The sequence below is a fragment of the Ictalurus punctatus genome, chromosome 13 (assembly GCF_001660625.3).
Source record: "Ictalurus punctatus breed USDA103 chromosome 13, Coco_2.0, whole genome shotgun sequence".
Lineage (NCBI taxonomy): Eukaryota > Metazoa > Chordata > Actinopteri > Siluriformes > Ictaluridae > Ictalurus > Ictalurus punctatus.
Genome location: NC_030428.2, coordinates 3105538 through 3130612, shown reverse-complemented (window position 1 = coordinate 3130612; position 25075 = coordinate 3105538). Strand labels below are relative to the sequence as shown.

General features: G+C 37.2%; 1 protein-coding gene across 1 annotated transcript; it reads right to left on the bottom strand.

Moving 5' to 3' along the window:
• Positions 1–707: 707 nt before the first annotated feature.
• Positions 708–20062, bottom strand: mmp25b (matrix metallopeptidase 25b). Its single transcript, XM_017482623.2, has 10 exons — positions 19982–20062; positions 19634–19777; positions 15515–15647; positions 14874–15015; positions 14233–14705; positions 11864–11957; positions 9261–9343; positions 8992–9144; positions 4904–5191; positions 708–1938 (listed from the first exon to the last, which is right to left on the bottom strand). Exons 2-10 carry the CDS (start codon positions 19739–19741, stop codon positions 1685–1687), a joined length of 1728 nt encoding a protein of 575 aa, XP_017338112.1. The 5' UTR covers positions 19742–19777; positions 19982–20062; the 3' UTR covers positions 708–1684.
• Between the last annotated feature and the right edge of the window lie 5013 nt (positions 20063–25075).

The following is a 25075-nucleotide window of genomic DNA, read 5'->3' as shown; positions in this document are numbered from 1 at the left end:
TGTGGTCTCCCAGGGGGGTTGAGGCCTTTTTTGAACGTCTGGGAGTTCTGGGGCAGGAGCCAGGGAGCAAAATCTTCTTCTGAGGCCGGATCTTCTGTGGAAAACAGATAAAAAACCAGTAGCAGTGTTTTGGAGATGGTCCCTGCTCTTGTAAGAGTAGTAAGGCCCTTTTATATGCTCCCGTCGACTGCTGGATGGTGGAGAGCTGCCGCGCTGATCATTAGCCGCTAGCCGTGTATGTTTCTGTGGCCCTGGTGCTCTCAGGCTGTCCTAAACATTGGTGGTGCTGAAGCGGAGCTGTTCTTTCAGCACCCAGGCGGCAGTTGTGGGAAAAGCGCTTTTCCTCTTTTGTGTGCCGGCCGCCGGCCTGCTGTCACAGTATATATGTTTGTATGTTTGAATGTATGTGTGTATGTATGTATGTATGTTCTCCCATAGTTTTTTGTACCTGAGCTTATTGGACATCTTGTAGCTTGCTTTTAGTCATTGTTAGGGAAAATTGGGCTTTCTATATTATTTGTATATTTTTCCCAAGAAAATTAGATTAAGCTACAGCTTAGTCCAAGCTTAAATACAGATGTTGTCTTCCTTCATATGTATTGACTTAATTTGCTAACTACTTATTCAATGACTTGGATTACTAAATGTTTATATAGACATATTCAAATCAGATACTGGGCATAGATGGAACATGAGTCTTTTCCAGCTCAATTTTAAAAAGCTTAAACAAACAGTTTAATAGTAATTAGAATGAAAGCAAAACAAAGAAAAAAAAAAAAACATAATTCAATCCTAACACTGCACTGGTCTATGTGTAAACAGTTCTGCTGTGGGGATTCTGACCTGCAAATGTCCCGTACATGTTTGATGGTTAGGCTGCAGCTGTAATACATTTATCTGCTGATTGTCTTCTTGCTGATTGTTGATTGTAAGAATAAACCTGTAAAACCTCTGATAACAACAAGTTTAAGAATAAACATCTCTTGCAGAATTTAAGGAACCAATGGCGGCTCAAGGTTGCACTTCTCATAAAGGGCCACACAGACAGCTCTTTTCTTTTTCTCCTAAAAATACAAGCTCTATATCAATCATGGTAATTAATATATAGGCATAATTCAGATATGTATATCATTAAAAGAAAGACATTTCATAACAAACACTAAGATTTTTAAAAAGCATTGGCAGAGAACTGAATGCAAGAATTAATAATTACATATACTTGCATATTTAAACATCTTGAATACTTTTTTCACTCAAAACGTTTTACTATAACAAATAATACATTTTATTGCATAGGAGTTGCGTAAAATAAATCCAATCAGACAACAGAACACTTACCTACACTTGTATCCTTATCAAAAAGTCTATGTGGTAATTGCAAATGTCCACAAACTTATACACACACCCTGCAGAAGATACGATATTTGAAGATTGAAACATGATTGAAACATGATATGTCATAAAAAGTGATAGCTTTACATTTTGTGTCGGCACTCAAATTGTCCCAAAAGATCTTCATCATATAAACATGTTTGATTAAATTTAGGTTAATTACTCCAAATTCTTGGTAAACAAACTCTGCATTTCAGGATAGCAGTGAAATAGCATACATAGCAACCACAAATCCCTGACTGAAATATGCATGATCAATCATTTCACTCATTTCTTTAAAAAAAAAAAAACTCTAAATCAGCACACAGATGCACTGAAACAGTATTGAAATAAGTAGCAGTGAAGATCCAGTCAATGTGGAAGCCTTGTTACTTTTACAGTTGCATTTGCAGATGTGTGGGGTGAATGGGGATTGGATGTCTGGTGTTGGAGTAGGACAAAACATCCAATCTCTCGCTGTTGATTTAGGATTCACTTTGTCCTGGTCCATCCCCCCACTCTTTAGGACCCAGTAGGAATTGTCCTTGAAGAAGTATGTATCTCCTGCTGTGGAAAAGAGGAAGCCTGAAATAAATTTTTTTGTGTCTAATGCAAATGAAACCCAGTAATATATTTTCCATATTATATTTGTATATAATATTATATATTATATAAATTATATATTATATGTATAATATTATATATTATACATATTATATATTCCATATTATATTATATTTCCATAATATATTTGTCTACAAGAACCTTTGTTTGGTCCTCTAGCAGGTGCTAGGGCATACAGTATAATACAAAGCAACATATGTTCGAATAAGCCTAATAGTGTTTTTACAGTAGCCATACTACTACAACTTTTGCAGTAGTGTAAGAACAGCTGCCAACAGATGTAGGGAATAATGCAATAATTACCATGCCTGTAAAGAAAAAGGTTTTCTGGTATGAAAAATTGTAGCCAAGTCCAAATTGACATTCTTAGCACAGCAGATAGACATGCAGCTATGGGGCATGCTAAATGATATGCTAACAGTGCTAACTATCTGAGGCAAGCAGTTTCCGTACAAATCTTTACTGAAAGATACACTTTACAACTGCAAAATTGTAAACAGAAGAATGTCTTTAGACATTACAATACATATGTCTGTATAGGAAAGGTGCATAGTATTTTTTGTTAAAAACAAAGAAAGTTTTTAACAAATGCTAATTTGTTTTTAATTAGTTAAAATTTTTAACTAATGCTATTAATAGCATTAGCTTTGCATGGGGCACTAGAATAAATCAGCAGTATCAATGGGTGATTGTCCAGTAATAAGAAAAGCTTTTTTATAAAGTGAATTATAAGGTGTGATGCCAGCCTTCACAGGGGACTACCAGTGCACACCAATAGCACAAAGTCAACACCACACCCTGAAACAAGAACCAAAGCATGTGCACAAAATTCAGAAAAATGGTGTGAAATTATCAATTACCAAGGCTTTCGGTACTCTTTTAATTCAACACTTTTAATAATTCTATATACTGAGTTAATAATTTAACAGCACGTCTTCAAGTAAGAGTAGTTGACTAAGAAGAGATTCTTGTAATTCTATAAACTGATTTGTCTGATTTCGAGGTGACCACATCATAATCAGACAAATCAGTCTATAGAATTAGGTGATTTGGGGAAAATCAGATGGCTGCATGTGTAATGGGAGAAAGTTGTAGGCTTTCAGCCTGCACTGTGAGTTAAAACTCAGAATTAAATGACCTCATTAGTACATACGTTATATATATTTAGACAGGCAGCATTCTGCTAAAGTTAAGGTACTGAACTTTGCCTGTGAAAATCTTCTTGTTGATTACCAATGTTTTAACTTACTAGCTAGTATGAGGACCCAAAAAGATTCTGGAGTTGGTAAGCAAGCTACTTAGTGGTTAACTAATGGAAGAGTATTTATGCAACCACAATGAATAGGTTAACTAGTGTTTACTTAAATTTCCAGACTTTGTGTTTAACCTATTTGGTAAATCTGGTTGCCAACACTGAGCTCTTAAGTAGTGAAGCATGAAACATCCAACAGAAAAGGGTTCACCCTGTCATCGGGAGATCACAAGTTCAATTCATCCATGGCCGGGAGAGCAAAATTGGCCATGCTCTCTGGGTGGGAGGGATGGCATTAGTGTCTCTCCCCTGTCAATCACAGTGACACTAGACAATCCCAGCCATTTGTAAGCTCATGTTCGTGGAAGAATGTGCTGCCCTGTATTGTTGCATGAGCAGCAGTTTGAAAAGATGTGGTTGGCTATTATTTAGTACTTTTGAAGTGCGAGGCCTGTCATGCTTCCATAACAGACATTTTAGTATAGCTACCACTGTAACTAGAAGTCACAAACAACCGTAGATATAGATAAGCTTCAATGAAGCAACGGGTATACTGATTTGGCTCAACTACATTTGTTTCACGCCACAGTCGGAAAAAGGGCGTGGGAACCCAGGCATTGCCATAGCGTCCTTGCAACTCCAGAAGTGTGAACCTGAGAGTAAAATTTGCACAACAGAATCCACTTGTTTCCATACAGAGACATTCATAATGTGATACATTCAAACAATCTATTTTCATTCAACCATACGTGCATTCACAAACAAGTTGTATTCAAATTGAAACTGGAGCTGTATACAAATCAGCTATGACAACATGTTGCTATGTCATATATGGGCCATTCTACAGAATTGGTGCAAACTGCTGTCCCACAAAAAAAAAAAAAAAAAACACATTTAAAAAGCATTTAAGTGTTAAAATCATAGATGTTTACTAAGATCCTTCTATTATCTTTTGAAACCCACAATAATATTTAAAATATCATTATATATATATATATATATATATATATATATATATATATATATATATATATATATATATATATATATATAAAATCATAATTTATTGGGTACTTTCAAATGGGAGGTGGCTGTCACAAACCCTAACCCCTACATTTCAACATATGAAAATGACATTGAAATAATTTTAAGCACTTTATTCCATTATTATTATTGTTGTTGTTTTTAAAAATATCTTTTTGATTTTTAAAAAAGGGAAGTTCAAATATTTATTTAATATTTTCTTTGTAAATCATGAAACTTTATGTAAACAAAATGTGTCTTGCATTTTCATGTCACTACCAAAACAGTGTATGCTTTTAGCTGAGACTGATTTTAACCACACCCCTACATTTCTGCTCAGATAACATTCCTGTGCCCCTCTTTCTCCCAGCTACATGGTGAGTAGATAGGTCTGTTTGGGGTTTCTGTGCATGTTCTCCCTATGTCCACATGCTGAGCAGCACTACAGCTTCACCAGCATGACTGCCTCAACAAGCACAGCAGGTGATATACAGTAGATACGCTGTACCCAAGCTGACACCTAACCTGACGCATAACGCCTACCTGAGCTAATGAAGGGTTGGGTGTTAGCCAGTGATTTGGCAGATTCTTTGTAGATAATAAAGACAGTAATAACTACACTGTATCAGTTACCTTTTCCCCAGCTTATGATGTCATCAGGAACGCTGGGCACCCCCTTCCAGAGGGAAGCGCTTCTTGGGTAGTCTGCATCTGGAGGTGGTACCGTTTGTGCCTCATTCTCAGTGAACCTCCAGAACTCTTCACCACTGAACAGGTATGTGTGACCATTATGGGCCCAAACAAATGCTGCTTCGACTTGCTCAACCACCCTCCCATCGCGAGTTCTCATGCCCCATTCGGACAAATGGCGTGGGTATCCAGGCAATACCCTGGTGTCCTTGAAAACCCAGTACTTTGAACCTGAAAGGCAAATGAGCACAACTACAGAATCTGTTTGTTTCCATACAAAGCCAATCGTAATATAATGCATCCAAAAATACATTTGCATTACATCACATTGCACCATAAGTGCATTAACATACAAGTTGAAACTGGAGATGTATACAAATAAGTTATAAAACGATGTTGCTATGTCACATAGCACATATATATATATAAGTGAAGTGAGCGGCAGTGAAGCAGGAGTTTCGGCATCCAGTCAAATTTTTTAAAAAAATTATTTTTGTCATGCTGCTCGAGCAAGGGCCAGTACACCGTTGAAAGATCTAAATGAAGATGAGTTGACACAAAAGTAGGCCTATATATATATTGCACAGAAAAATATATTTGTAGTGTATTTCATATCAGTTAATGTTAATATATAAAAATATAATTTGGATTATATATTACCACAATGCTTTTGTTAGTGGTGAGTGAATGTGAGACTAACAGGAGGTTTTTTAGAATGCAGTCAATGTTAATATGAATTAATAACATTCAATAAGTTAAGAAATCTTACTTTAATTTTCAGAATTGAGTTCATGTGTTAATGTTCATTAGAGTAATGTGTTTTCTGTTTATGAGACCAGTTACTGTTAAACGACTTGCTGAATGGAGAGAATAAAGTTTTTATTCCCTTCAGAAATGTGGAATGAATTATTATCCATTTAAAAGAAGGCAGAAAAGGCAAAACTATCGGTATCGGTATAACTCTGAATAATCGGTTCGTATTGTATGTATGTTTAAATCGTTTTAATCGTTTAAATCGTTTAAATGTATGTTTAAATCATTTAAATCGTATTGGCTGAGAAATTTAGTATCGGTGCATCTCTAATATATATATATATATATATATATATATATATATATATATATATATATATATATATATATATATATATATATATATATATATATATATAAAAAATGTGTGTGTGTGTGTGTGTGTGTGTGTGTGTGTGTGTGTATGTATATATACTACCAATGAAACGTTTGGACACAATAGATTAAAAACTGCTGATCTCCTAGGAATTTCACACACAACTGTCTCTAGAGGTTACACAGGATGGTGTGGTGGAAAAAAATGGGCTGAAACACCTTATTAATGAGAGAGATCAGAGGAGAATGACCAGACTGGTTTGAGCTGACAGAAAGCCTATAGTAACTTAAATTAGCACTCTTTACAACCATGGTGAACTTGAGGTGGATGTGCTACAACAGAAGAAGACCACATCAGGTTCCACATCTGACAGCCAAAAACAGACTACACCAAACTGGGCAGCGGAAAACTGGAAAAAGACCAGGTAATTTTTCTTGTAAGGAGAAAAAGACAAAGACAACAACAACAACAACAAAAAGACAAAGGCAGTGGCTAGGTTCCACATGAGGCAATTCAAAATAAAAATACAAAGGCAGAATGTCATCTAGTGTCCAAAGTCTATATTGTCCAAAATCCTACCATTTTTAATCCAGCTTGGGCAAGGCTGTGACCATGATAGCCTCAGATTCCCGTTCCTGGCTGACAGGAGTGGAACCCAATGTGATCTTCTGCTGTTGTGGCCCATCCACCTCAATGTTTGATGTTTTGGGATGTTTTTCTACTCAACACGGTTGTAAAGAGTGATAAAATGAGTTAATATCCTTCCTTGCAGTGCAAACCAATCTGGCCATTTTCCTCTGACCTCTCTTAATAACAAGGAATATTCAAACCAGTCTATCAGGTATCAATATCCATGCCATGGTTAAAGTGACAGAGATCACACTTTTTCCCATTCAGATCTTTCATGTGAATATTAACTGCAAGCTCTTGACCTGTTTACGAATTGTGCTGCCCACATGATTGGCTGATGGATAACTACATAAATGGGCAGGTGTATGATTTTTAAATCATAGAAATTAATGCAAAATAAAGCAAACTTTGCAATATCCAGTGGAGCTTGCAATTTTTCAAAATTACCACAGATTTGGGTCAAGACACATCATGTAACATTATCACAATGCAAATTCACCAAACGCCCCCTTCGATTCACGTACGTCAAACATGAGTACAGCTAAAAGGTCTCATTTACTGACAAACTAGGGATGTCACGAGAACCGATACTTTGGTACCAAGTCAGTACTAACATTCTTAAAACGTGACGGTACTTGTTTTTCTGCAGTACCGTTAGTACCGTTTCTAATGATTCATTAGTAATGAAGGCACCAAGGTTGCGATTCTTCCGGACCTGATGGGGCAGCAAATACACGTAAGTGTTTTAGTCAACCCACAAGTAGTGAAAAAGAAGAACGCCTACAAGCACATGGGAAAAACTACAGAAGTTTATCTCCGCCCCGACTCGTTGAGAGTAAAGATGGTAGGAGTTAAATATGGAAATACGTCGCATTTGAGGTGGATGCCAACAAAAATATAATCGATGCTCTGAAGCCGGTGTGCAACCGATGCTATCGTTCATTTCAAACAAAGCGCGGAAATGGAACTTGGCAAAGCACCTGAAAGACAGGCCCTATATTATGTTTGTTTGAGGCAGCTGCACTGTAGCCATGAAACCAGCTAACGTTATGCTCCATGTAATGTTAGCGATAGCCAGTTATTTGTTAAAGACGCTAACACATTGCAATGTTATAAACTACCTCCTAATGGGCCACCATGCATCACCATTCAGCCCGTGTCCTGTCAGCAACATGTAGCCTAATGTCACTAATAATTATTCAAATGTTCATGCTTTTAATAAATGTTTTTGGCTTGCCACCATATCAGTGAATTTACACTAATGCTTGCATTCAGAGTATAAGGTGTGGGTGTGTGTCTGTCTGCATACGTTTGGGAGTGCGCCTCCACTGTAGCCTACAATCATTGTCAGAGTGTTTGATAACTAAAATATCTCTCTCTCTCTCTCTCTCTCTCTCTCTCTCTCTCTCTCCAGGAGAGTTTTAAATTCAATTTTTTAAATTTTATTTTTATACCACACCGTGGTATCGACTTTGGTATCGAGTATCGTGTACTTTTGGTGGTATCGGTACCGACTACTAGATTTTTGGTATCGTGACATCCCTACGACAAACAAACTCTGCAAATCGCATCACAAAAAAGAGTAGTAGCAGAATCAAACATTTTTGGCCGTAACAATCGCAAAAAAAAAAAACCTCAGCAAAATCGTGTACAGACTGATTAATATGAAACAGTCAACAAGAACATTGCTTATTTGGGAACTTTTAAAAAGCTGACTGGGTGAAGTACCATCATAAAGCTGATAGAGAAGATGCTGACTTTTAATAAGTTCTTGCCTTGTCTCTTGTTCCTGAGATGGACACTGGATTCTGAAGTTCTGACAATTAATTAATTAATGATTTGTTTAACATTTTTCTTGGTCACTGCATATGTATTATTTCATGTCTTGGTTATTACATATATTAGTTAATATCTTGGTTATTATTCGAAAATAGTGGGGGGTGGGGGGGAGAGCATAAAAGAAACCACTTTTATGAGCAGGTGTGTCCAAACGTTTGACTGTTAGTGTACATGTAAACACGCTCTATATTTTGAACACTAATATAGTGTATACTCATAATCTGGAATAAACAAAAAAGTTATTTGAATCACATGCATCCAAATAACTATAAATAGATGGAAATTGACTTGAATTATAAGATTATGACATTTTGTAAAACTTCTTTTTAACACAACACACAGAAAAACAAACCTTCACTAGGTCACTTGTATCCGTCTCACACAGTGGTGAGTATGAACTGTAGGACATTATCACTGTGCGACTCTTACTGACCTATAAAGAAGATGATGCGACTGTCGGTCTTCCTCTCATAAACAGCATCTATCTTGTCTGTGCCAGGTGGCAGTCCGATCCAGAAGTTTCTAATGAGAGCAGGATTGAGTGACACCAAAGATCCAGACCGCTCAATTCGCCAGAAATAAGGTCCTGACATCAACCAAGACCAAAACCGATTATTCAATTTAAATTGAAGACCGAATTTATTCTGACAGTATTAATAAAAAAAAAAAAAAAAAGTGCTAGTATTTAATCCTGAAGCACACCTTTAAAAAAAAAGACATCTCCTCTGATGTTGGCCACTGCATCAAATCCTCCTTCACAGCGATCCTGGTGGCCAGGGTTGGGTCTAGAAAAAAAAAAAAAAGTCAGAAAATTACATTCATCATTTGGCCTCTCATATACAGTGAGGGAAAAAAGTATTTGATCCCCTGCTGATTTTGTACGTTTGCCCACTGACAAAGAAATTATCATTCTATAATTTTAATGGTAGTTGAATTTGAACAGTGAGAGACAGAATAACAACAAAAAAATCCAGAAAAACGCATGTCAAAAATTTTATAAATTAATTTGCATTTTAATGAGGGAAATAAGTATTTGACCCCCTCTGCAAAACATGACTTAGTACTTGGTTTAAAAACCCTTGTTGGCAATCACAGAGGTCAGACGTTTCTTGTAGTTGGCCACCAGGTTTGCACACATCTCAGGAGGGATTTTGTCCCACTCCTCTATGCAGATCTTCTCCAAATCATTAAGGTTTCAAGGCTGACGTTTGGCAACTCGAACCTTCAGCTCCCTCCACAGATTTTCTATGGGATTTAGGTCTGGAGACTGGCTAGGCCACTCCAGGACCTTAATGTGCTTCTTCTCGAGCCACTCCTTTGTTGCCTTGGCCGTGTGTTTTGGGTCATTGTCATGCTGGAATACCCATCCACGACCCATTTTCAATGCCCTGGCTGAGAGAAGGAGGTTTTCACCCAAGATTTGACAGTACATGGCTCCGTCCATCGTCCCTTTGATGCGGTGAAGTTGTCCTGTCCCCTTAGCAGAAAAAAACCCCCAAAGCATAATGTTTCCACCTCCATGTTTGACGGTGAGGATGGTGTTCCAGGGGTCATAGGCAGCATTCATCCTCCTCCAAACACGGCGAGTGGAGTTGATGCCAAAGAGCTCCATTTTGGTCTCATCTGACCACAACACTTTCACCCAGTTGTCCTCTGAATCATTCAGATGTTCAGTGGCAAACTTCAGACGGGCATGTATATGTGCTTTCTTGAGCAGCGGACCTTGCGCGTGCTGCAGGATTTCAGTCCTTCACAGCGTAGTGTGTTACCAATTGTTTTCTTGGTGACTATGGTCCCAGCTGCCTTGAGATCTTTGACAAGATCCTCCCGTGTAGTTCTGGGCTGATTCCTCACTGTTCTCATGATCAATGCAACTCCACGAGGTGAGATCTTGCATGGAGCCCCAGGCCGAGGGAGATTGACAGTTCTTTTGTGCTTCTTCCATTTGCGAATAATCGCACCAACTGTTGTCCCCTTCTCACCAAGCTGCTTGGCAATGGTCTTTTCCAGACTTGTGTAGGTCTACAATCCTGTCCCTGACATCCTTGGAGAGCTCTTTGCTCTTGGCCATGGTGGAGAGTTTGGAATCTGATTGATTGATTGATTGCTTCTGTGGACAGGTGTCTTTTATACAGGTAACAAACTGATATTAGGAGCACTCCCTTTAAGAGTGCGCTCCTAATCTCAGCTCGTTACCTGTATAAAAGACACCTGGGAGCCAGAAATCTTTCTGATTGAGAGGGGGTCAAATACTTTTTTCCCTCATTAAAATGCAAATTAATTTATAAAATTTTTGACATGCATTTTTCTGGATTTTTTTGTTGTTATTCTGTCTCTCACTGTTCAAATACAACTACCATTAAAATTATAGACTGATCATTTCTTTGTCAGTGGGCAAACGTACAAAATCAGCAGGGGATCAAATACTTTTTTCCCTCACTGTACGTACTACATGCATACGAGTACACTGTCAGGCACCATTTTGCCTCACACGTTTATACAAAACGCACTGGCTTTACCTGAAGGTGTCAATATGAGGATTGTTTGAGTTTATGTAAGAGCATTTTGTATTTATGTATATCACAGATAAAGTCTCGAATGTGAAAGCACCTTGCAAGCCTCAAAAAGGTTCTAGATTAAAATCATCTTGTGAACTGTAATAGGATTGAAAGATTACAACAAATAGCTAATCTCTGGTGTTTCACTAGGGGACAAATTATAGCAATAAACTCTGGGCCATGAACTCAGCAGGAAGCATTCGTGCCTCATGACTCCAGGGATCGATCCTGAGCTCAGTTTACTGTCTGTCGTCATGTTCCCCCTGTGCCAGCATGGGTTTCCTCCAGGTTCTCTGGTTTCTCTGGGGTGGAAGGGGGTTATGCACCACCAGTATTATTTACTATTTGTGTAGATTCATGACATAAGCATAATTAAGTACACTTCATTCCAGGTTGCAACACAACCTGAAATATTTAGTAATTATGAAAATGAGTTTTTTTGGTAATGTGTTAATGAATATTTGTGAATACAAAAGGTATTTTTAAGATCAGTTGTTGATCTGTTAAACTTCTGTTGAGACACCAGAAACATGTGAGACACAAGAAAGGTGTGGAACCTGTGTGCTTTACATTCTTTTGTGACAGTTACTGGCATCCTCCCCTATTCTGCTGTCATTCACATAAGTACAGGAAGTCCCCACCCTGTGTTTCCATTGCAAGACCAATGCAGTTTTGATTCTCCCCGGGACTGTATAATGTGTACTTCTTGTTTGAAAAAGTTGTTTATGATTTCCAAATGCCACTCACTGTGTAGTCCGTGTAGGTGATGGATTTTTGGGAAGCTCAGGCAAACGCGTTGAATGACCACTAGGGGGAGGTGTTGCTCTGTTCACATTGATTCCTACACACACACACACACACACACACACACACACACATCAACCCACGCTTATGGCTTGTGGTGAATAGGGTCATGACCATTTAGAGTGAACTGAAACTGCAGTAATTTTGTCATCCGTGGGAACTTGGCAGTGGAATGGTAACAGCAAAACATACTGACATTGATTAAAGAATAAAAATGATTAGGTCTATTTATAATGAGATTTATTACAATTTAGCATCTGTTTAGTATGATATGGTTTCAATGACCTTCAGAAATGCTAACATGCATGGTCAAAAAGTTCCCCAATACCCTTGATACAGTTATTAAGAATGAAAGGTTTTTTAAAAAGGTCTTGGTAACAAATACTAGATTGGTCTGATTAGCGAACTGAAGATATAGCTTGTTCAAAAAAAGTCGACGACGACAACGGAATGTTTAAAGAAGTATGGATAAAGACGCACATGTTTGTGCTCCTTGCATCGCATTCAAATTGTGATGTGACTCATCTGTTCAGAGTCCATGGCACTAGTCAAAGGTGGTAATATGAAACACCATTACAAAACAAAGCCACTTTGAACTGTCTTAATTACAGCCTTTAACTAATCAGTAATGGATAAGGATTAAAAGGTATATGTTACAATTCAGTCACCATAATTGCTTATTTGGATGTTTGAAATCAAGGAAGTGTATGCAATGCACTAACGCTAATACGGGCTAACAGTAAATTAAAATGAACAGTTGCTAATTAGAATAATTTTATCTGAATAATGCTAAGTCACTCCTATAATATTATTTGAGTTCCTAGACTGCTGATAAGTTTCTTGAATTAGGAGTAGACTGTTTAAAAATAATACATTCCACATGATTGTTAATATGAGCTAATGTTAACTCAGTTAATGAAAATAAATAGTTAGAATTTTACACTTGTAGAATTTGACCGTACCCTTCAGAATTATTGGAATCCTTGAGCAAAAATTAATATATAAAAAGAATAACACTAACACTATGCAATAAGTGGTATTTCTTAGCTCTGACATACAGGGACATTATATTTACGTACTTGCATGTTTTGTTTTGGGTTTTTTTTCAAGACAAAAGTAATGCAATAATAACTTTGAAAATTATAGGCATAAAATTGATATTTTGCTCTGGAGAGAATAACAGCACTGTAATGTCTTTGTAAGGTACAGACACATTTACAATTAACAGTTTAACAGTGCTTTAGAAAACTGACAACCACAAGAATCAACAAATCAATTAAAACTGTGATCTTTGAGCTCTTATTCTCCCTCTTTCATGAGCCTCCTCAGTGAATGCAAGGACAGTGTGCTGCCTGTTATGTATTTTTTTTTTATACCCATTACCTGTTTGGTGCAGGTCAACAACTCTCAATGTCTTTTGTGTTGAATGTTCTTTGTTTTCTTCCCATGGTAAGGTATTGTTTTTACATGTGTGTAACATCATATTTATATCCCTGGTTGCAGGAAACAGGTTATGTGACTGAGGACTGAGACCAGTGTAAAGTATATTGTATTTTTCTTTCCAATAACGAAGAGTGTCAATAATTTTGCCACATATATGTATAACCCTTTAACCTTCTTCTCAGTTGTTCGGTAGAGCACATTTTGAGTCACTACATCTTATTGAAAAATTTGTTGAACTAGATTGATCTCGACCACTCAGTTTTGTCATTTCAGTTCTACCTCCTTACAGAAAGTTAGCAATAAGAAAGTCACTCCAGACATCCACCTCAGGGTTGTATTTGACTTTACTAAACGTTTCTGTTATTTGGTAAATGTATTTATACTTTTACCATGAAATGACTTATGGCCTATAATAAAAAGGTCAAACATTACCTACACTAGACCTATACTAAAAATCACTGTGGTGTCTGTTAAAAAAAAAAAAAAAAAAAAAAAAACAACCATTGATAGCTCTTTTTGCCCCAAGGATATAAAAAATGCAAAGAAATACATTTTCCATTGCATTTTTTCTTAGTGAGGATGTTAAAAGGTTAAGACAAAATACTATTATTTTTTAAATGTAGTTCTAATAAGAATATATTTTGTTAGAACAAAAGGTAATACTGTTTTAGTGAAAAAAATGTGAATATTTTGAGTAGTGGTTAATTTATACAATAATTTTTGCCCGTTTTTCTGATAGCTGCGAAGAATGCTAATGGACAGTGCATATAATTTGTGATATATTCATGATATTTCATTAAGGTACTAGTACTAGTGAATGAAATACTTTAATTATGAACAGAAAACGAAGTGATTTAAAATTCTCTCACCATACAGTGTCTGAATGGCTTGCAGGTCATCCATGGGAAGTGTGTATTTGGTAATGTCTCCCACTGGGCCTTGGTAGTATGGGCGCATGATGGAGGGATTGGTTGACGAGTGTGAGAGACCTAGTGCATGGCCAAACTCATGCACGGCCACAGTGAAGAGATCAGTGCCTTCTCCATCTCTCGCCCCGTACGTCCATGTCTCCTCATCATCGAAGTGTGTGTCCCCACTGATGTCGGCCTGGCCAGGGAAGAAGGCATGAGCGAGCGTGCCTCCCTTCCCATCAAAAGGGTAGCCATCATCATGGAGGGAGTGCTCGAATGAAATTCGGATTTCGGCGCTATCAGCCACATCCTCGGAGGCAGCATCAAATTGGAGGTTGGTGTTGTCACTCCAGACTTTAAGCGCATAGAACAAAATCAATTTCACATGATCCTGTGAGAGTGAGGAATAAAGCCTGGGATAACTCAGGACACTAACAAGGAGAGATCAGAAGAGAAGGAGCAATGCGAAGAAGTTACTAAAGCATACTGGTGCATTAAATGGCAGCATTTTTAAGATACTTTATACTTATTATGTGAATAGAATGTACGTGTACTGTATGTGTGACTGAGAATGTGACATTGTCTGGATATATACTAACCTCCATCTCAGATGAGTTTTTTCCCAGCTGGAGCCAGCAAGAGCATAGCGCTTCTTCCTTCTCTTCCTTAGCATGTCCTCGGTGCCTACAATGTCCGGCAGTGAGCATCTCGGCACTGACATCTGTCTTAGTGTGTCCTCATCTGGAGAGGGAGAGGGGGAGAGAGAGAGAGAGAGAGAGAGAGAGAGGAAACTGAAGTACAGATCAATAAATGGATTGCAGTAATGGAAACTCCTAATGCACTGCTGACAGAGTACACTGAAAGCACTGGGCTAGACTAACAGATTATGATTGAAGAATTTCCACTAAGAGTGCAATTCTGTATAAACCACAGTGTGTAAAAAAAACATCTTAGACTGTTCCAAGAAATAATCGGATACCAGGAACCTGACAAACTGTTTATAGTTCTCACTCCTTTGAATAAACATTGTTTTTTGATTAATGAGCTTATGATATATGTTGAAACATTTCTTAGTTTCTTATTACTGTGTAATGTAACTTAAATAATCCAGCGATACGTGTATTACTTCATACGCACATTAGGAATGTCCATACATTCGACATTAATACACAAGCGAACGCTTGTGTATTATTATGAAGAGACATTTTCATGTTTGCAGGTCACAGAATGCCAATTTTACCAAGTTTGCCTGTCTCCTCCAGGCCGGCAAATCTCTGCATCTGTCTGATGGCCCTTTCCATCCCTTCTTTGGTCTGCAGTCTCCCTGTTCGTGGATCCGGAGGAGGGAGGTACCCATATCTGCTCAGCCAATCCTGAGGTAAGAAGAGTAGGAAAATGAATTCAATCAGCTACAGTGCTGTGTAAAAGTATTTGATCTGATTTCTTCTGTTTTTGTGTATATCTCATATTAAATAGTTTTAGATCTTTAAATGAAATTCAACATAAAACAAAGGCAACCTAAGTAAACACACAATATAGTTTTTATGTTTATTTTTTAATGATGCAAAGAAAAAGTTATCTAACACCTATCACCCATGGGAAAAACTAATTACCCCCTTAAACTTAAGATCTGTTTGTGCCAGCTTTAGCGGCAATAACTGCAACCAAACACTTCCAATAACTGGAGCTCAGTCTTTCACTTACTTCTAGGACTAGGACTTACTCCTATGCTTTGGATCATTGTGTTGCTGCATAATCCAGTTGCGGTTGAGTTTCAATTTATAGACTGAAGACTGCACATTGTACTTTAGGATTTTCTGGTAGAGAGCAGAATTCATGTTTCCATCAATTATTGCAAGTTGCTCAGGCCATGAAGCAGCGAAGCATCTCCACACCATCACACTTCCACCACGGAAGTGTGATGGTTTTCACCTCACCACTCTTCCATGAATGCCATTGTTCCCCAGTGTCTTTCTGATAGTGGAGTCATGAACAGTGACCTTTACTGATGCAAGAGAGGCCTGTAGATCCTTTGATATGGTCCTTGGCTCTTTGTGACTTGCTGGATGAGTCATTGCTGTGATTTTGGAGGAATTTTGGAAGGTCGGTCACATCTGGGAAGGTTCACTACAGTGCCGAGTTTTTCCATGTGGAGACAGTGGCTCTCATTGTGGTCCTTTGGAGTCCCAGAGCCTTTGAAATAGTTTTGTAACCCTTCCCAGAAGTATTTCAATCACCTTCTTCATAATCATTTCTGGAATTTCTTTCAACTTGGGCATAGTGTGTTACTGGGTAAGACCTTTTAACCAACTTCATACTGTTGAAAATGTTCTATTTAAGTGTTGATGTGATTGAACAGGGTTTGCAGTAATCAGGCCTGGTTGTGTCTAGTCCAGCTGAACCCCATTATCAATGCAGTTTCATAGATTTGGGGAATTAGTAACTACAAGGCAAATAAATTTTCACACAGTCCCAGCTGGTATTGGATAACTTTTTTGTTTCAATAGAAAACATTATCATTTAAAACCTGTATTTTGTATTTACTCCGTTGTTTTACCTTAGATTTTGTTTTAATTTCTGAAACAATTTAGTATGAGATATACACAAAAACAGAAGAAATCAGGATGGCAAATACTTTTTCACAACACTGTATATTCATTATTTGCAACATTAATGGTTACAAGAAACCCCTGTTATACAACCCCAATTCCGAAAAAGCTGGGGCAGTATGGAAGATGCTAATAAAAACAAAGAGGAGTGATTTGTAAATGTACTTTTACAAAAACCTATAAAGACAAGGTGTTTGATGTTTGACCTAATCAGTTGCATAGGTTTTCGAAGGTGAACGTTTATTTTGAAATTGATGCATGCAACACGTTCCAAAAAAGTTGGGACAGGGGCAATTTAGGACTAATAACGATGTGACAAGTTGAAATAAGAATGTGATGTGAAACAGGTGAGGCAATCAACTAATCATAGTATATAAGGAGCCTCCAAAAAAGGCCTAGTCCTTCAAGGGCAAGGATGTGTTTAGGCTCGCTAATCTGCTAACAGCAAATAATCCAACACTTTCACCTTCTACAGTGCACAATATAATTAAAAGTTTCAAAGAATCCAACCAAATCTAGGTGCGTAAAGGGCGAGGCTGAAAACCACTTCTGAACGCGCATGATCTCTGATCCCGCAGACGTCACTATCTTAAAAACCGTCATAAGTCTGTAATGGATATCCTGACATGGGCTCGGGAATACTTTGGTAAACCTTTATCAGTCAACACCATTCGCCGCTGCATCCACAGATGCAAGTTAAGGCTTTACTGTGCAAAGCAGAAGCTGTACATCAACACTGTCCTGAAGTGCTGCTGACTGTAGGCTCAGTCTCATCTGAGGTGGACAGTAGCACAGTGGAATCGTGTTTTGTGGTCCGACGAGTCGATGTTTAAATAGTTTTTGGATAAAACAGCCGTCGTGTTCTCCGTGCCAAAGAGGAAAAGGACCAAGCTGTTATCAGCGTCAGGTCCAAAAGCCAGCGTCTGTCATGGTATGTGGGCATTTCAGTGCCCATGGCATGGGTAACTTGCACATCTGTGAAGGCATCATTAATGCAGAAAGGCATGTACACATTTTGGAGCAACATATGCTGCCATCCAGACGTCGTCTTTTCCAGGGACATTCCTGCATTTTCCAGCAGGACAACGCCAAACCACATTCTGCCCGGATTACAAGCACATGGTTGCGTAAGCAGAGAGTGCAGGTGCCTTCGGTCCTGTTTATGAAAACATGGTTTGCCAAAATTCGAGTTGAAGACTTCGAGTGGCCTGCATTGAATCTTGACCGCAACCCTACTGAACACCATTGGGGTGAACTGGAACCCCAGACCTCCTTGTCTAACATCAGTGCCTGACCTCACTAATGCTCTTTTGGCTGAATTGGTAAATTCCCACAGCGATGCTCCTAAATCTAGTTGAAAGCCTTCCTTAAAACAGCAAAGGGGGACAAAAACAGGAATGGGATATTCATCCCAGGAATGGAACTTTGATGATGAGTTAATAAACTAATATAAAATAAAATAAAATAAAAACAGGCATCCTCAAATAATTGTTTAAAAGAAAAGGGAATTAAATTCATCCATCCATCCATCTTCAACCGCTTACTCCTTTTCAGGGTCACGGGGAACCTGGAGCCTATCCCAGGGAGCATCGGGCACAAGGCGGGGTACACCCTGGACAGGGTGCCAGTCCATCGCAGGGCACACAATCACACATACATGCACACACACATTCACACACCCAGGGAATTAAATTAAAAATCATTTTCGTTTTCAAAAATCACCTTCCAATTATAGCCATATGATAAAGGGATCTGAAACCTTTTGGTAAGCATCCTAATTCTCATTCTTCTTCTTCTTCTTCTTCTTCTTCTTCTTGACAGGCTAAACATCGGTTTAGTCTCGTACAGTCCTTTTCCAGTTATATGTAGATTGTTTCAAATGAAAAAGGAAAAAAAAAATGCTTCTCAGGTCAAACAAAAGTGTCTCAATCCTGATTTACCCTCAGTGTGAATAAATCATGTGAATGAATGTGTAAAAGCCACATGTAAATAAATAAATAAATAAATAAATAAATAAATAAATAAATAATATATGTGAAAAATGTATGAAACATGTGAGGTGTTTAAAAACCACATAACCACATTTTCTGTAATGGAAAGGTGCAGTGAGTTGTCACCAAAGAACATTAAAAAAAAAATTACATTTGCTGTCACAATAGCCTTTCTTACATGCGACTTCATCCATTCATTCACTCATTCATTCATTCATCCATCCATCCATTCATTCATCCATCCATCCATCCATTCATCCATTCACCCATTCATCCATTCGTTCATTCATTCATCCATCCATTCATCCATCCACCCATTCATCCATAAATTCATTCATTCATTCATTCATTCATTCATCCATCCATCCATTCATTCATCCATCCATCCATTCATTCATCCATTCACCCATTCATCCATTCATTCATTCATTCATCCATCCATTCATCCATCCACCCATTCATCCATAAATTCATTCATTCATTCATTCATCCATCCACCCATTCATCCATCCATTCATTCATTCATCCATCCATTCATCCATCCATCCATCCATCCACCCATTCATCCATCCATCCATTCATTCATTTACTCATCCATCCATCCATCCACCCATTCATTCATTCATCCATCCATCCACCCACCCATTCATCCATTAATTCATCCATTCATTCATTCATTCAGTCAGTCAGTCAGTCAGGGTATAAGATAAGCGGCACGGTGCTGTGTTGTTGGTTTCATGTGGAGGTCGGATCACTCACCATTCCGCGGGAGTAGAGGTCGGGCGCGGGCGCGGGTGCGGCACTTCCGGGAGATGCGAGCGCCATCACCGCGCTGATCAGGTAAAGCACAGCTAAGTTCTCCATCATTTTATTCCTAGGAGAAATAGCCGCTACTTTTCCAAACTGTGGATGCAAAAGCAGCGGACAGTATCACCCTGGAGCTCATATCCTACCCCTAACATCCATTTAAAGGCTGCTCACATACTGAACTTTAAAAGCTCAGGGATAAGAAAAGATTTGGAAAATAAAGAAATAATGAGCTAATGAGATGAAATAGCCATTATTTGCGTATGTAAAAACACTACAGATTTATTTGTGTGCTCCTACCCGATACGCGCTGTTTGTTGCCTCCAGCTCTTCCTCCAGCGACGAGTCTAATCGATAAGCGTCTCTCTCTCTCTCTCTCTCTGTGTGTGTGTGTGTGCGTGTGCGTGTGGGGAGTGTGGGGGATGGGGGGGGGGGGGGGGGGTCATGTTCCCGCAAAGATATGAATAGCCTATCTGACAGTTGTGAACTTGTGGGGACATTTTGCTGGTCCCCCGTTTTTCTTTTTCTTTTTGTTTGTCCAACCATCCAACTTCTATACCGCTTATCCTTTTCTTCAGGGTCACGGGGGAACCTAGAGCCTATCCCAGGGAGCACTGGGCACAAGGCGGCCTTCACCCTGGAAAGGGTGCCAATTGTTTTTGTTTGTTTGTTTGCAAAAACTGCAGCTTTTATTTTTAAAAAAAAAATTTTTTTATAAAATCCAATTCAGTGCTTAATTCCTAATCGAATTCTTCACTGTCTTGTAAATTTAGTTTTGATTTTCCTTTTTTGGGGGGCATAACAAACATATCTGTTCAACTGAAACACAGGGTGTGAACTTCCTTCTGTGAATAACAGTTGGGTGCATGCACATAACTGTCACGAATCAATTTCAAAACACACCGTTTCTACATCTTTTCAGAAAACAGCTTTCCTTGTTTCACAGGAGATTTACACATCTAAATGGTTAGGTAATAAATTAAGCTTCATAAAGAAAGAACATTTAGCATTGAAATTAATTTTGTATGCATCTACATACATCATTTTTAATGTTGAGTTGGGTTAATGCGCCTGAAAGTAAAAAAAAAAAAAAAAAAAAAAAAAAAAAAAACATGAAAATCTGTCATTTTTGTTCACACCCAGTGTTTGCTCATTGTGAAACTCATTGGTAGAGACTAAATATGTAAGTTTGATTTAAAAAAAAAAAATAGACCTGTAACTGTCGGATTTGTAAGCATGGAAATTACCTCAAATGATATCATTCTTTCAAAGAATTATTTTTATCTTGTGTAAAATTTAGCAGCACGTTAGTGTCACTTGCACTCTGGGGGACGTTACACCACAAAACACCTACATGGTTCTCACCAGTTGTGGTTTCCTCAGTTTTTATACATCTGCTCTATATGTATCTATGTAGATTCATGCTTAAGTCATCCTGAGACAGACTTCTTGACATTCTGTTTTAGAGATAAACCTGCTGGGGTAAACACAACAGGTGATTAGAGATGGGAAGTACAACCCCAATTCTGAAAAAAGTTGTGACAGTATGGAAAATGCTAATAAGAACAAAGAGGAGTGATTTGTAAATGTACTTTGATTTGTATTTAAACAAACAAACAAAAAAATGTATAAAGACCAGGTATTTGATGTTTCACCTAATCAGCTGCATAGTTTTTTGAAGATAAACGTTTATTTTGGAATTGATGCATGCAACACATTCCAAAAAACTGGTGTCTTCAGAGCCCAAACACTTAATAAGTGTTATTAAAAGAAAATGTGTTGTTACACAGTGGTAACCAGTCGACTGTCCCGACTTTTTTGCAGTGCGTTGCTGTCATCAGATTTGAAATGAGCGTATATTTTCAAAAAGAAATTTAATTCACAAAGTAAAACATCAAATAATGTGTTAATAATGTGTTTTCAATATAGTACAGGGTGAAGTGAATTTTCAAATGACTCTTTTTGTTTGCCGTGTGTCAATTTGTAATAACAACTAATTACCTTTGACTAATTACATGTGTTTATGTTCTATGCACAACATTATTTTTTCTGTGACTGAATCTAAAATGGTGTCCTTTTGGGCATTAAATTATACATTACATTATATAATAAGTAGAGGAATAGCAAGTGAATATGTAGTGTATACCAAGTCATTATACATTAACTGTGTTCAAGAGGATACAATTATTTTTGTTATTATACAATAAGAGCTAGCTCCTTGTATGATTTACTGTGGGCCAATAAATGAAAGCAAATTATACACTTGGAAGTTTCTGAAAAAATTGTTGCTACAATTGATGTGATGTGCTTTGCTTAAGATAATAACATAAGTTTCTCTTTTTTGATTTATGCAGGATAAACACACTGTAGCCGCTTGGGTGCATGCGCACCGAGTTTGCTTTTATTCAATGACTCTATCAAAACTTGATAGAGTCGCTGTACAAGTTGAATTGTGTAAACGCAACTCCAGTTCATTCACGTAGAACCAATGTACACATCAAGTAAATGGAATCAAGTAAATTAAATGATTTTTTTTTTTCAGTGTAACTTCATAGTGGAGACTACTATCAGGATTTACCTTTGTAGTGATAATACTGTAGTCCCAAATGAGCATCCTGAACAATATTTGATATATATATATATATATATATATATATATATATATATATATATATATATGTGTGTGTGTGTGTGTGTGTGTGTATATATATATATATATATATATATATATATATATATATATATATATATGTGTGTGTGTATGTATATGTATATGTGTATATATATATATATGTATATGTATATATGTATATGTATATGTATATGTATGTATATGAAAACAAAAATGGCCATCTGTTCAAGGTCATTACAATATCCATGAAAGTATAGCTGCAGATTTCTGAGTCACCTTCTCAAGTGATGGACGCTAATTTGGAAACTGTAAAGCATGGATAGACATACATGTAGATACATAGATGGCTAGATAGACGAATACTGCAGATGTACTTTAATTATCCACAAGAGGAAAGTTGGGAAAAATAAAAGTGGTCACCCAAGCACAGGATCAAACCCATGATTTTGGTGTTGAAAAGAAGCTCGACCACTGCGCCACCTATTACCTCCTGCATATATATATATATATATATATATATATACACACACACACACACATACATATATGACTTTCTCGAGATCATAACTCGAAATAAGTTGTGATCTTGAGAAAACAACTTTTGTTATCTTAGGGTCACAAGAAAAAAGAATTCTGGACTTCTGTAGAAAAATGGTTCTGTACATTGTAGATAGGTACCAATTATAAATCTATAATTCATTAGCAAGAAAAACACACTACAGTCATCAAATTACCAGTACACCAAAGTAGCGCAAATTGAATGCATTAGGTGTAAATCCTCATTTCAGTATTTATAAGTAAGCCCTTGATGAACTGTTTAGTTAACGTCCACGTATATATTTTTATTACAATTTTCCTGTTTGGTAACACATCTGCTTTTAAGGTAGATTCAGTTATATTAATAACCAGGCCAGGAAACCTACATAAACAGGATCTTTAAAACTCACCCTCACCCACCCTACATGAAAGCACAGGAAATGAGCTGTAGGTGGTCAGGAAGTATATATATATATATCTGGAGCTAAATGCTTTTATCAGTTGACCATTGTACACATATACGGCATTTTATTTCATTTAAGATATTTCACATGTGCAAATCATCCAGTTAAGTTTATATTGCATTTACAATGACAAAACTTTGATTTACAGAAAAAAGAAAGACTTGGATTTGTCACTGAAGCAATTTTATTTCAGGCTTTATGGTCAAGCTACTCATCTTGATCTGCATTCAATATAAAAAAAAAATTTAAAAAAGGTTGTCCATATCTATCTTATATATATATATATATATATATATATATATATATATATATATATATATATATATATATATATATATATATATATATATCTTTATTACACCAAGAGCAATGATATGAGATAATGTTTTTCGTCATTGATCGTGTATAGGCTTAGGTTATCACCAGGTCAGTATAATGTATGTACGGAGCAAAATAAAGGGAAAGCTCTGAGATTTTAAATTTGTTATATTTTCACGGTTTGTTATATTTTATTAAATACATGCATACACACAGCTGCAGCAGCAGTGGATTCTTTGAGGTCAAAGAAATCATGTGCTAGTGAGCACAATGTTGCAAGTACAAATCCCAGGACTGCCACTGAGCTCTTGAGTAAGGCCGTTAAACCCTCAACTTATTAGCTATATATTGGGATTGTGTCCTGCCTCACTGGTATGGCACTCTGGAAAACTATCTGCCAAATAAATACATGTAAATTTAAAAAAAAAAAAAAATGAATATATGATCCAAGAGTTTTTCTAAGTCATCCTAGATTTTCCTCCAAAACTGAGGAAAGGTCCAAGTGTGAAATAACTACAACAGAATCATTCAAAGCAACATTCTTGCCTTTATTACTTATACTGTATTTCACAGATCACACTGACCACATATCTAAGCATTTCAAGGCAGAATGACGTAAGTAATTTAGCAAAACTGTCAAGCATGATTACGACACTCCGCTTGCACAATATAGAACAGGAACTGCATGTGCGTGAGATAGTCAGATGAGAACTGAGTGCAGTCAGCTCATATGGTTTTACTTGTAACTCATATGGGGAACCATGGGATGTTGTTGATGATGATGTATATGTTTATTCAAAACTGTAAGTGCAGTTTCAAAAGTACAGTTAGATCCAGAACCGTTTTAACAGTAAGGTGGCAGCACTATATTGAGAAGGGAAATGCTTTCATTTGAAGCTTTAACCAACTAAACTGACATGTGTAAATGTTTAGAAATAAGCACTACAGATTCCTTGTGCACCTTGTGATCCATGTTTTTAAACTGAAGTAAACTGATAGCTACATCAAGTACGAAAATATGAGTATGAAATTGCAGGGCAGCTCTCCAGCACTGAGTACACTATTGATAGAAGGTTTAATATTCTCTGTCATGTCTTCCCAACTGTCCAGCCTTCAGAGCCAGCCGAATAATGTTATTAGTGGTAAGAGGAAGAGAGACTGGGCGAGAGACTTAGAGAGAGAGTTAGTTTATGATGGTCAAGCAATAACCAGCTTCACATCATTTGCCTCAATACAATCATAAAGTAGAATCAAGGTGAAAAGCCTTTAAATAGATTTCCCCCCTCCTGACTGTTGATCATACTTTAACCATATTAATTCCACATATTTGGAATATGAAATATTCTATCATTTTGTTGTACATATATGCAAACAAATTTTACTCATCAGATATTTGCAAAGCTATGCAACACCTTACAATCACAGCCAAATGCCACATATTGC

Bases quoted from the DNA above. Each gene is read 5' to 3' on its own strand.
- mmp25b (XM_017482623.2), bottom strand. From the start codon at position 19,741: ATGATGGAGAACTTAGCTGTGCTTTACCTGATCAGCGCGGTGATGGCG. The intron at 11,958-14,232 runs GTGAGAGAATTT...GTGTGTGTGTAG, and splicing joins AGCCATTCAGACACTGTATG to GAATCAATGTGAACAGAGCA. The intron at 1,939-4,903 runs GTAACTGATACA...TCTTTTCCACAG, and splicing joins CATCATAAGCTGGGGAAAAG to CAGGAGATACATACTTCTTC.